This window comes from Pan paniscus, chromosome 1, assembly GCF_029289425.2.
Source record: "Pan paniscus chromosome 1, NHGRI_mPanPan1-v2.0_pri, whole genome shotgun sequence".
Classification (NCBI taxonomy): Eukaryota; Metazoa; Chordata; class Mammalia; order Primates; family Hominidae; genus Pan; species Pan paniscus.
This window is the reverse complement of record NC_073249.2, coordinates 141,265,418-141,278,472: the sequence shown is the minus strand read 5'-3', so window position 1 is coordinate 141,278,472 and position 13,055 is coordinate 141,265,418. Positions and strand designations below refer to the sequence as shown.

The 13,055-nt window shown below is 35.4% G+C and overlaps 1 protein-coding gene across 3 annotated transcripts in view; it reads right to left on the bottom strand.

The window, feature by feature from the left end:
* Positions 1 to 1,156: 1,156 nt before the first annotated feature.
* The window catches only part of ZNHIT6 (zinc finger HIT-type containing 6), a 55,850-nt gene continuing 43,951 nt past the window's right edge, over positions 1,157 to 13,055 (bottom strand). The window contains exons 9-10 of one of the 3 annotated variants that reach the window (XM_003805297.5): positions 6,199 to 6,323; positions 1,157 to 2,460 (exon numbers count right to left, since the gene is read on the bottom strand). In XM_003805297.5, coding sequence (XP_003805345.2) covers positions 2,420 to 2,460; positions 6,199 to 6,323 — 166 coding nt within the window. In that variant the 3' untranslated portion in view covers positions 1,157 to 2,419. The other 2 variants (XM_063607154.1, XM_034934176.3) reach the window with 2 other exon arrangements.

Here is a 13,055-nt window from a genome sequence, read left to right as displayed (position 1 = left end):
AACATAGTGTTGGAAGTTCTGGCCAGGGCAATCAGGCAGGAGAAGGAAATAAAGGGTATTCAATTAGGAAAAGAGGAAGTCAAATTGTCCCTGTTTGCAGATGACATGATTGTTTATCTAGAAAACCCCATCGTCTCAGCCCAAAATCTCCTTAAGCTGATAAGCAACTTCAGCAAAGTCTCAGGATACAAAATCAATGTACAAAAATCACAAGCATTCTTATACACCAACAACAGACAAACAGAGAGCCAAATCATGAGTGAACTCCCATTCACAATTGCTTCAAAGAGAATAAAATACCTAGGAATCCAACTTACAAGGGATGTGAAGCACCTCTTCAAGGAGAACTACAAACCACTGCTCAAGGAAATAAAAGAGGATACAAACAAATGGAAGAACATTCCTTGCTCATGGGTAGGAAGAATCAATATCGTGAAAATGGCCATACTGCCCAAGGTAATTTACAGATTCAATGCCATCCCCATCAAGCTACCAATGACTTTCTTCACAGAATTGGAAAAAACTACTTTAAAGTTCATATGGAACCAAAAGAGAGCCCGCATCACCAAGTCAATCCTAAGCCAAAAGAACAAAGCTGGAGGCATCACACTACCTGACTTCAAACTATACTACAAGGCTACAGTAACCAAAACAGCATGGTACTGGTACCAAAACAGAAATATAGATCACTTTTGATTATAAATGAATTCCTTGAAATCTTATTTGTCTCTCCAATAATACTGTGAACAACGTAATTCTACACAAATTCTTTATCATATATTAGAAGATTCCTGATGTTGCTTTAGAGATTATAAATATATATGTATGTATGTTTCTTAAGTTGCAAGGACTCACTTTCTATGAACTTTCTATGAATCACATTCCATTAGTACTTTCATACCAAGGGTCTTTCTGGCATTATTGTTTTTCGATTCTCTTCTCCAGTTTCTACCCCAAGTTATACTTGTGTCCCACAAATTTATCTTCTGCTCATCTTCTCATTCTCTTTTCATATTTCAGATCTTTTTAAGTCTCCTTAACTAACGTCTCTGGTTTCTTTTTGGTAAAAAACTTATTCCAACTGTAACTAAAAATCAATTTCATTAATGTCCGGTTTTATCATTGCTTTTTAACCATTAAGTACACACATACAATATAGATGTAACAATCTTTTTACTCTCTTACAGTCATATTGCAGTTTCAAAGTGGTATAAACTCCAATAAAATTAAGAATTTTTTTTCAGTACATGAGATCAAACTGTATACAGAGCTGCCATAACGTATAAGTTAAGCCATGTATATACATTAATACATACATATATGTTCCAATAACATGTTGAAGAGTTCCCAGTTTTTTTTTTCTTTAAGTTATTGCTAGACATATCAAAACACAGTATAAAACTGGTCATCACAACACCCTTCTGCAGTAATGATGAGAGTGGGCTAGGAATGTGATGAAAGGCACAGAATTCATAAGACTTGAGTAAGTAAATCCAAATTTGTTATCACTAATGGCTCAAACAATGTGGAGCCACTGATTTTCTGAAGTGAATATAAGAAACAGTAGTTAATAGTATTTATCCAGGCTTCTAGTATAAGACATTGTACTAGGAGTTTCTCAAGTAGAAAACTTGTCTCACAAGGGTAAGTTACATAAAAACTCCAAAGAAGAAAGGGCAACTGATAGAAGATTAGTTCTCCTGTGGCTAGACAGTGCGTTGTACAGCCTTTCCGTTTAGTGAGGTTCTACTAAAGGGAATGCCAACTTTGTGGTTGACATGGGTGATCCTTGGGTTTGGTCACGCATGAAATTAACAAATAAAAAATGTTCAAGGCCAGGTGTGGTGGCTGATGCCTGTAATCCCAATGCTTTGGAGTCTGAGGTGGAAGGATTGCTTGAGGCCATGAATTTGAGACCAGCCTGGGCGAAAGAGCGCAACCCTGTCTCTACCAAAAAAAACAACAACAAAAAAATTAGCTGAGTGTGGTGGTACCAGCCTGTTGGGAGGCTGCAGTGAGAGGACCATTCGAGCCCAGGAATTTGAGGAAGCTATGCTCATACCACTTGCACTCCAAGACCCCATCTCAAAAAAAAAAAAAAAAAAAAAGAAAGAAAAAAGAAAAAAAAAGTTTTCAGTTTATGGAATTAAGCAATTAAGCATATTAAAAAGCCAGGGCCTAATAAGTACTATGCTGATCAAGTGCAAAGGAGAGTTCTTAATATGAATAAACGGGTCTTACAAGTCAATTAATTCAAGAGGCTATAAAATACATTTTTTAAAAGAGTTAAGCTTATTTTTCATACAAAGAAAAAATTCCAATCACCCATTGACAATACCCCAATCAGCCAACAGCCCATCAATGCAGAGTCTGCTGCAGTTGTCTGGAAGTTTTCACTTTCTTCTTCCAGAAAAAATGCTCAATTTTCATTGCCAAGGTTCTTGGTAGATTCACTCTTCACTAGAAAAAAATAAGTAAACATACAGTCAAGTGTTTATACTTTTCTGTTTAGGTTGCTCTGTCCCTCTTCTCTCCCTCCTTCTGATGTACAGCAAAAGCACTGCTCACAGGGACACACAAACCGCGTCATGTCCCAGGCAGCTAGGATATACAATTCTGGCCACAATAAATAGAGAAATGATGTCTGAAAGTGGCAATTATATTTTGTGAGGTAACATCTTTCCTGACTCTGTGGAAGACTTGGGAATGGTCACTTCACAATGTGGTTATGATCCATATTCATGCCACTGAATAGATCACTATTATCCTGGCCAGCCACTTGTGGTTAGAATAAATTTTTTCCATGATTTTTTTTAAACTTAATTGAGGGTCAGTATATGTTGAGTGAATGTGGAGTGACAGAAGACTAGCTAATCGCCATCTCCTTCCTTTCACAGGAAAGAAGAACAGAAATGGAGCTCCTCTGACACCCGTCTTGCTTAGAGCAAGCAAGACTAACTATGACTCACTCACTAAACTGAGAGTTCCTGGAGGACAGAAACTCGACCTTTCTTCTCTGTATCTATCCTCACAATTTAGAGTATGTTTGCTGAATCAATGTAACTGCAAATCATTCTGCCTTTTAGTGTTTTTTCCCTAAATCTGCAAAATGGGAACTGGAGTAAGTGTTCTATTTCATGGTCTTGTGAAGCTAAAAGGAAATAATAGGTAGTAACTCTTTAAAAATTGTCATGGTAAAATATAGGTTATTTTGAGGCTTATAGCTGTTATCTCCACTGAGTAGATAAGAAAAATAAAGCTCAGAGAGGCAGAGCAAATGCTCAAGGGACCACAGCTTATAAAAGCTGATGCTAGAAGCACACACCTGGAACTGCCTCATATTCCAACTGACAAGTTCCCTGGGGTTTGCTGTTGTACCTAGACTTCAGATTGTACCAGCAACCACAATGGTGTTTACTGAGCCCTTTCTAAGAGTAAGGCACTGAAATAAGTTCCATCCAAGATATCATCCCAATCTTTGTGAAATTTTATGAACTTTAGCAGTCCATCCAGTGCCTCCATGATATTAAAAGTTTTTTTCCTTCTCTGGCTGTCTCTGTACTTCAGGTAAACTCTATTTTAGCATCTATTGTATAATAAGTTTTACATGTGTGTTCCAGTGCCAAAAATCCTCCTCTCTCTCCCTGCAAAAGGAAAAGAAAGAAAAGAGAAGTAAGGAAGAATGAGGAAAGGTGAGCGAGGGAGAATGGATGAAAGATTTACTGGCCCAATAAGAGACTGATATATGAGTAGCTGCTATGCCAGGTATTTGCACTAATTCCAGTAATCAATTTTGGGTTGGATTCCTTCTCTGAGGCATTTTCTAATCTTGAGTTACACTAGAACATCAAAAAGTTTATTTTGCTGACATTTCTAAATTAATAAATATTTGTAGTAGTATGGGGACATTTTCCCCTTTCTTTGCCTATTGAAGGTGCCCAGTTTTCTTCTTTGAATAGGGTTCCATTCTTTTTTCCTTAGATTGAAATGCAGCATGCTTTTCTCCCTCATCTAAATCTGCTAGTCTAATAACAGCCTGTGAAGCAAGTTACACCATTCTGAGCACTTCCCACTGGATTGATATAAGGTAGGTAATCAGCACTTAGCATCTCCGATCTAGTGGAGTATCTAAATAGCTCTATCTTTTCCAGTTAACCTTTTCCATTACTGAAAAGCAACAAACAAACAAAATCTTGGCTACTGCTGATTAATATAGGCAGACTCAAAAAATTATGGCAATCTGCAATCATAACAAATATTAGAACAACCATCAGGTGTGGGAACTACTGAATCCCAGACCAGAAACACATGTACCCCCAAATTAGGAAAGAGACAACTTGTACTATGAACTCAGGATCAAAATCCAACTTTTTTACCTCCAGAGAGGGAAGGAATTTTAAGGCTTTCCAAAGAAAATGCCCTCTTCTTACATAATCCCCTTCCCTCATCAAGGTATCACCCTGCAAAATATCTGATGCTGTGAGAATGTATAAAGAAACAGACACCTTGAAGTACTTACAGAAAGAAATGCATGTACAGGAAGACCTGGGCATTACTTTTAAGGTGTGTGTACTTACGACGTGACAAAACTGGTATGGTTTTAAAATCCTGTCAGATACTTTTAGTTCTTTGCTAACACAGTTCTAAATAATCCTCTGTACTAAAAGCATGAGTCATTTGTGTTCCTGTAAATAAGTCAAACATCATATATCCACCAGAAAAATAGCAAATTTTACTCAGTAAGGCTCCCAGTACGCTAGTAAAGTAGTCTTTTCTTATTGCTTCATTACAGGAAGCCTTACTTGAATGTACATTCCTAAACAAGGTGAAAGGAGAGCTGTGTGTGCTGTTTATTTATACAGAAGATGTTTGCCCTAGCTACTAACCTACATTACTAAACAACTTTTCCCAAAACCAACATTTGAGAGAGCACTGTGAATTTATTAAGAAAAAAGCAACATAATACAAAGCTTAAACAAAGTGAAACTGGCCATTTAAAACTAAAATTCCTAATTTATTCTGAGAAAAAAAATTTTCAAATTGTGAAAAATATTAATGTCAAGAATAAAAATAAGATTTAGAGGCCCATAATTTATTATTAGAAACATCATGTTTGCTAACTAAAATCTGGTTTCAAGTTGTAGCACTGATAAAATTTTGGCCACTTTGAAAAACAATTTTTTTCTATTAATTTTTGCAAAGAAAAAACACTATGCACAACAGAGAATACCTTACAATATAGGTTACTGCATCTTACAGCCTGTAATGCTGGTATAACAATAAAACTTAAACTACCCATTTCAAATACTACTTAAAAAATAGTATCAATCCACGACAAAGATTCTATGCTCCTCTGGAGTTTGTTACAACAAAACCTGGCCTGTATCTGTAATTCTTTTCGTTGAAAGTGCTATGTAATAGTTTTGGATTAAGGTGGGTAATCTTCCTCACTTCTTAAAGGTAGTGACTAAATTTTACTCATCCTCTAAAATCTTGCATTCAGAAACACAGTTAGTTTACTTTAATCAGCAGTTACAAATATAGATGAGTCATTTTACGTACTAAACTTTTATGTACATTTTTTTCCAGTTCTAGTACTTCCCTATATCACAAAATCAGAGAAACAAAATCAGAGAAAATAAAACCAGTGGGTTTAGAAAAGGAGATAAAGGGTAAAGGCAATGGCATTAACTTATTCTAAATGCTGCCAAATTTTTAAATATAATGTTCCTTGCAACATTTTCTCCTTCTATAAGGTAGGATACTAGGCTTTTTTTTTTTTAACCATTCAACATTTTCATTGTCAAATAAAAATGTTTTGTAATCCCTCATTTTAGAAATGTCTAAAGTCTTAACTATGGAGTAAATGTACGTGATCATGGACAGTTACTTAAAGACTATTAGCTTAAAAAAAGACAAAAAAATACATAGAACCCCATGCTAAAAAAAAGTCCTTTTATAGCCATTCAATTTGATTTATTCACTTAAAATTGGTTTTATAAGATTATACGCTCTTAGAAACAGAAGAGTAGCAGCATCGCATTTACCTGGTTCTTCACATTAACTGTAGCTATAGAATAGATCCTGTAAGTGTGTAAATATAGTGGGAAAACACATATAAAGAAATAAGGGTGGACATATTTTGCTTTGGTTTCTCTAAAGCTATTCTAAGCATTACAGAAACAAATTTACACTTACCTTGGTGAAGAACTTTCATGTCATTATTGGATCCTTTCAATACCACATGTAATGTTGGATACTCAATGATCACTTTGTTCCTCAAATTGTCTAGGAGACTTTTATAAGGATCTAGTTCATAATATCTTATTAATAAAAAAAACAAAAAACCAGGAAACACTCTTAATATTCAAAATTACTAATAGATAAATATATGAGAGTATTTTACATTAAAAATTTTTTAAAGGTGATGACAATTCAGTAGTTACTTCCTTATAGCATAATAAGTTTAATACCTTCTAAGAAAGGCAGGTACAAGAGCTATTATTATAGAGGTTCTAAAACTAAATAAAAAAAATCAAATATTCTGACATTAGGAAAGCTCTAGAACAAGTTACCAATTTTCTTTGTCTTTTTTTGATATGGAGTCTCGCTTTGTTGCCCAGGCTGGAGTGCAGTGGCACAATCTCGGCTCACTGCAACCTCCATCTCCCAGGCTCAAGCAATTCTCCTGCTTCAGCCTCCCAAGTAGCTGGGACTATAGGTGCGTGCCACCATGCCTGGCTAATTTGTTTTTGTATTTTTAGTAGAGACGGGGTTTCACAGTGTTAGCTGGGATGGTCTCGATCTCCTGACCTCGTAATCTGCCTGCCTTGGCCTCCCAAAGTGCTGGGATTACAGGCATGAGCCACCACGACCAGCCTACAAGTTATCAATTTTCATACCAAGAAGTAGTTAAAGACTTTTATATAATATTTATGTTGGCCGGGCATGGTGGCTCACACCTGTAATCCCAGCACTTTGGGAGGTCAAGGTGGGTGGATCACCTGAGGTTGGGAGTTTGAGACCAGTGTGACCAACATGGAGAATCCCCATCTCTACTAAAAATACAAAATTAGCTCGGCGTGGTGGCGCATGCCTGTAATCACAGCTACTCGGGAGGCTGAGGTGGGAGAATCGCTTGAATCCAGGAGGCGGAGGTTGCAGTAAGCCAAGATCGTGCCACTGCACTCCAGCCTGGGCAAGAAGAGTGAAACTCTGCCTCAAAAAAATAAAAAAATAAAATAATAATAATATTTATGTTGTTATTTTTCTTGAATAAAAGAATGATGAGCTAACTATTCAAATTCCTCAAATATATTTATTTTGAGCCTTAAAGACAACCAATCACCTTATGACAATTTCTAGTAACATGGCAATAAAATAACTGGTTACAAAATTGGCTTTTGGAAAAAAGTCAATTATTCTAATTATAACTGGTTTCCAGAAATTTATATTGCCATGTAAAATTTAAGAAATACATAGTTTATCGTGACATAGCTGCCAAATGTGTCACAGGTAATTAGATGCTAATGGTCATTAAAGTATGAAATTCTCAAATCATTACTTTAAAAAAATAAGTTTGAGGTGACTGAAAATGCATCCCCAGAACATTCATTCTTGCTTGCTTTCTGGGGTGGGAGTGAAAGGGGTGGAATTCTAGCTAGCTCACTAGCGGGTACATATGAGAATATGTTGACATGTTAATGTCATTTCATGTCAAAGAAGAAAAAGCTGAGAACATGTCAACCAGTCCAGTGCAGAAGTTCTCCAGCATTTTTATTCATCTCTACCAATGACAGGTGATATTCACATGCAAAACACATATCTCATGAGATCCAGCCTAATGGCTGTAACTCCATCCTTTTATCTCCTGCTCAAAAAAGCACACTGGAACACAAGTGATCAAGAGTGAGGTTATCATTGGGATACATTTAAATTTGCTGTAATTTTAAGAGTAAATCATTCACAAACTTTGGTATTTCTTAATCAGTAAAAAATTATCTGCACCATAATCATAGCTGAGTAAGACATGCAGGACACTCATTAAGAAATGTGATGTAGTGATTTCTCCATGTTCTGAGTTTGTCTCACGCAATCGTTTTCAAATCAGGAAAAATATAAAAGTGCTTAACAAAATGCAGAGCCAAGCTTACTAAAGTTAGAGAACAACTATAAAACCAAAACTTTACTTATGCTTCCCTGACAACACACCCCAGCCTGGAATTATTCATTTTAAAATTGCAGAATATTCTTTATGTTGAAAAGAAACCTGAAATGCAAAATATTGTTTTTCTAAACCAGCCACCTTAGTGCCCACAGATCATAGAATTCATACATTCTTTTCCCTGTGTGTAATGTAATACAGATGTACTTACAATACTTTAAAAGTGTTTCCAGCATTCAAGGATTAAATGCTTCACATCTTTTAAACATTATTTCTCTTTGAAATAAGCAGTGTTTTTTTCAAAGTTAGTAGCAATTATATAAAAAAGAAAAATAAGATTATATCAGATACCCAAGTAAAAGATTAACTTACAAAGTAAAATATAAAATGGTGATAACTAAATTTTTCTTGGGAGGAAATAAGACCTGGACTCTCAAACAGGAACTTTTCAAGTGGCGTCCTACAAGCACTTGCAATAACTTATCTTCTGTGCATTTTAGCTAAATCATAAGGCTTCTAATGAAAGGCATTTTTCAAATAAGGGAATGTTTTTTACTTGTTTCAGTTTTTGGTAAATAATTTTCAGTGCATATTTAATGTTTTAGGTATCTGATTTATTTTTGTAATATTAAATCTTAATTGGGTTTCTCTAGATTTCCAAAGCTGAAACCAAGAAGCAACAAAAAGAGTTCTTCGAAGGCCACATGGGAATCAGAGCCTAAAATTATTGCTGATATAAAATATGTTCCTAGCAGAGGAATGTTCAGAGGTACATAAAAATTACTATGCAACAAGTTAAACATGCTTTGGATCCTAAAACTGTAATGATTACACTTATTTGGATCCTGAAACTGTAATGATTATACTTAAAAAAACTTGGTTCCTGTTTTACATGCTAAGCAGGCACTTACAAAGCACTAAGGATGCAAAGATTTATGAGGCTTGTCAACTGATACATTATTTTAAAAATATTTTATGCAATGAAAATCTGGTATGTTGTGCGGTTTTGATTAGAATCAGTGGATTTTATTTAGTGTTTAGCCTAAAATGTTGCAAACTTCTAATCAGCAATACGCTATTGAGTGTCAGTAAGCTTCTAGGCCACAGCTTTCCAACCTGTTAAATGAAGCGTTCAGATTTCACTAAATAATCTTTTAGCTGAAATTCTGAATTTCTTAGATTTTTCTACTACAAGTGGTTACTCTTAATCTACCATTAATATTTATCAGTAATTTAAAAGTAAATTTTGTAAACTGTTCATAAAGAAAGCCTATCAGACACATATGGGGTTAATATTTTATGGACTTGGAATTTAGTTAAATGAAGCAATAACTTTTACTGGTTGTTTGGGTTTGGAGTGTAACGCTGAGTTAAAGTTCCGGCTCCATCATTCACTGGTCTGTGATCCTGGACAAGTTACTTAAGTTATTTAATCCTCAGTTTCCATGCTTGAAAATGGGGATAATGACAGTATCACTTCAGAGAGTTACTGTGAGGGCTAAATGATAAAACACAGAAACTGCTCACTCATTTATTTAAGCCCTAAGCACATGTGTTTGTTTTATATTTTTATTTACCAAAAATAACAACACTTTCCTATAGAAACTTTAGTTCAGCACAAAGTCACTGGATTTCATTAGCAGTGAACACACTGCCTTTATGTGCATTTTGCATTTTAAATGTAGCCTTACAACTTTCTGTATGACCTTCAAATCATTATTTTATTGTCACATTTACTTCCAAGAAGATAAAGGTACTTTGAATGTTTCTGTTTCCATTATCTTGAAGCAAGTTTTAAGAGCCCAGCTTTGCACTGCCTAAAACATTTAGGTTTAGCTCCTTTGCAAGCCATTAAGCTACTGAATCCTAAGGGACAGCTTTATCTTTTTGAAATTTTCACAAACTCTGGTATTTCCATTAGTATAATGTCTCTGCTACCATAAGACAAACTACTTAGGTTTGGAGGAATTAAGATACTAACATTTGTCTTTTCTCTTGCCCTCTGGGACCCTTCTTAGACATTTCCTCTTGTTATTTCACTTGCTCACCCTCACAGGTTCACTGGCTGACCCTGCTCTGGGCAGCCTCATGGGGGCATTATGAGGGCAGAATGGCTCAGTGGGCCAAACAGGTGTTACAGTGACATTATATAAATAAAAGTTGTCATGATAATCAAGGGTGTGCTTTTAATCTTGACTCTGTCACTAACTTTCAAAGAAACAGGCCAAGCTCTTGAACTTCTTTCTCTGTACTTTATTAGCAAATTAGTGTGCTTTAAAAAAAAAAAAACTCCTCATAACCCCAAAAGGCAAGTTTTTAAAGAAAGGAAATCACAAACCACTTTATGTCCCATCTGATCACTGACACTCCATGGATCATCGCCCCTTCCACCTGCTAAAAAATACCAAATCTAAGTTTGAATTTCTCCAAATTTAGCAATCTAGTAGCAGGCCCTAGGCCACAGTATTTTTCCACTAAATTAAGATCATTGAATTAGGTGATCACTAAGATCCCTTCAGCTCTAAATTTCTACAATTTTTGATACTTAACTATATTTTTTCACAGTTGTATTTATTTCTCAATCTAGGTTTCTAGATTAAAAGTTCAACTAAATTATTCCAAAAAACAGTTTTAATTCTTCTTTTATTTAAACTTTAAAAGGTATTATTTAAAATTTCTCCAAATAATACTTCTGTGTAACAATTTTTGCAACTCCTAATGTTCAAGTCATATAGAAAAGGATTTTGCCAAAGTTAATCTTTTTCTCACCCAATCTCTCTTAGTTTTCATATTTTAAAAATCACAGTAGTTAAGTTAGTGGTTTGATGCACTTTGTTTTGGGATTTTTATATATCCACATAAATGAGGACGATACCTGCTTGACATGGAGAGTAGATCATGAATTGTGTAGTACAGACATATGCCTTAATTCAGAAAGTTCACCAGTTCAGAACTGCATTTGGTAAATTATCCTATTCTAACCATGATATTTAAACTATGGATGTGGTTAAATAAAATGGCCAACTATATATTTTAAAACCTGTTTTAAAGAGGGGCTTACAAGGCTCTGACTTGTTCTAGATATTATTTCTTTGAAATCTTTTCTGATTTTCGCTGGTAAATTCAATTACTTTTAAATCCACAAGGCTTGAGTTCCAGTCTTATCACTGGTCCTTATGAGCTATGACTCCACAAGGAGACTCAGTTTTGCCCATCAATATAATGGTAGGAAAGATACCTACTCATGGGTTAGTTTGTAAGGACTATAACAGGTGAAAATGTTTCCAAAGTGTAACTTGCTAAGCTAGCATCAGTAATAAGATTTTATACTCCAAAAGTAATTTGGCACTCCTAGCAAGGAAATGACATACTTATCAGGAATTATATTTATGATTTATGACAGAGACAGAGACTAGTTAGTAGAAAAAAGCATGAACTGAACTCTTGATGAACAGGTCTGAGTCCAAATCTTAGCCTTATAAACTGTACAAACTTAGTTTCTTTGGGTAAGTCAATTTTTCAGAGCCTAAGATTCCTAATCAGGTAAAGTAGAGAAGACATAGTACATACTTTATTAGAATTAATGCATGTGAAAATGTTATAAGCATTAGCCTGGCATTTATTCTTCAATTGATTCCTCAAATATTTACTTAGTGTCTACTATGCACAGGTAGTCTGCTAGGTAATGGAAGTTCATAGAAATAAACCTTGCACTTTATGGGGGGAGGCAGACAAACAGCTATTGCATTCATTGGCACAAGTAACATGATAGAAATGTAAAGTGACACTGGCTAGTAATGGTTTTTCCTTTCTATAGTTAGTACTCTTTTCAAGATCTCTTGTAAGGCAGGTCTGGTGGTAAAAAACTCCCTCAACATTCGCTTATCTGAAAAGAATCTTATTTCTCCTTTGCTTAAGAAACTTAGTTTAGCTGGAAATGAAATTCCTGGTTGAAGATTTTTTTTAACAATGTTGAATATAGGCCCCCAAACTCTCTGGCTTGTAAAGAGTTTCTGCTGTTAGCCTGGTGGAGGTGATCCATCTCTGTAGCCACTCTGTAGGGGACCTGCCCCTTCTCTCTAGCTGTTTTTCATTTCATTCTTTCTTTCATTTTGACCTTGGAAAATCTGACGATTATGTATCTTAGGGATAATCTTCTTGTGGAGAATATTGCAGGGGTCTCTGTATTTCCTGAATTTGACTGTTAACCTATCTAGCAAGGATGGGGAAGTTTTCATGGACAATATCTTAAAATGTGTTTTCCAAGTTGTTTGCTTTCTCCCCATCCCCTTCAGGGATGCCAATGATTCGTAGATTTGGCCTCTTTACATAATCCCATATTTCTCAGAGGTTTTGTTCATTCCTTTCATTCATTTTTCTTTATTTTTGTCTGCTTTATTTCAGAGAACCCATCTTCAATTTCTGAGATTCTTTCCTCAGCTTGGTCTAGTCTGCTGTTAATACGGTGATTGCACTGTGAAATTCTTGAAGTGTATTTTTCAGCTTTGTCAGATCTGTTAGGTTCATTTTTACATTGGCTATTTTGTCTGTCAGCTCCTGTACTGTTTTATTGTGATTCTTAAGTTTCTTTGGATTGGGGCTTGCCATTCTCCTGAATCTTCATGCATTATCCTTGCAAACTAATGCAGGACAGAAAACCAAATGCCACATGTTCTCACTTATAAGTGGGAGCTAAATGATGAGAACTCATGGACACAAAGAACTAGGAACGAGGTGAAGGTGGAGGGTGGGAGGAGGGAAAGGAGCAGAAAGAATAACTACTGGGTACTAGGTTTAGTACCTGCGTGACAAAATAATCTGTACAACAAACCCTTGTGACATGATTTTACCTATATTACAAATCTGTACACGTACCCCTGAACCTAAAAGT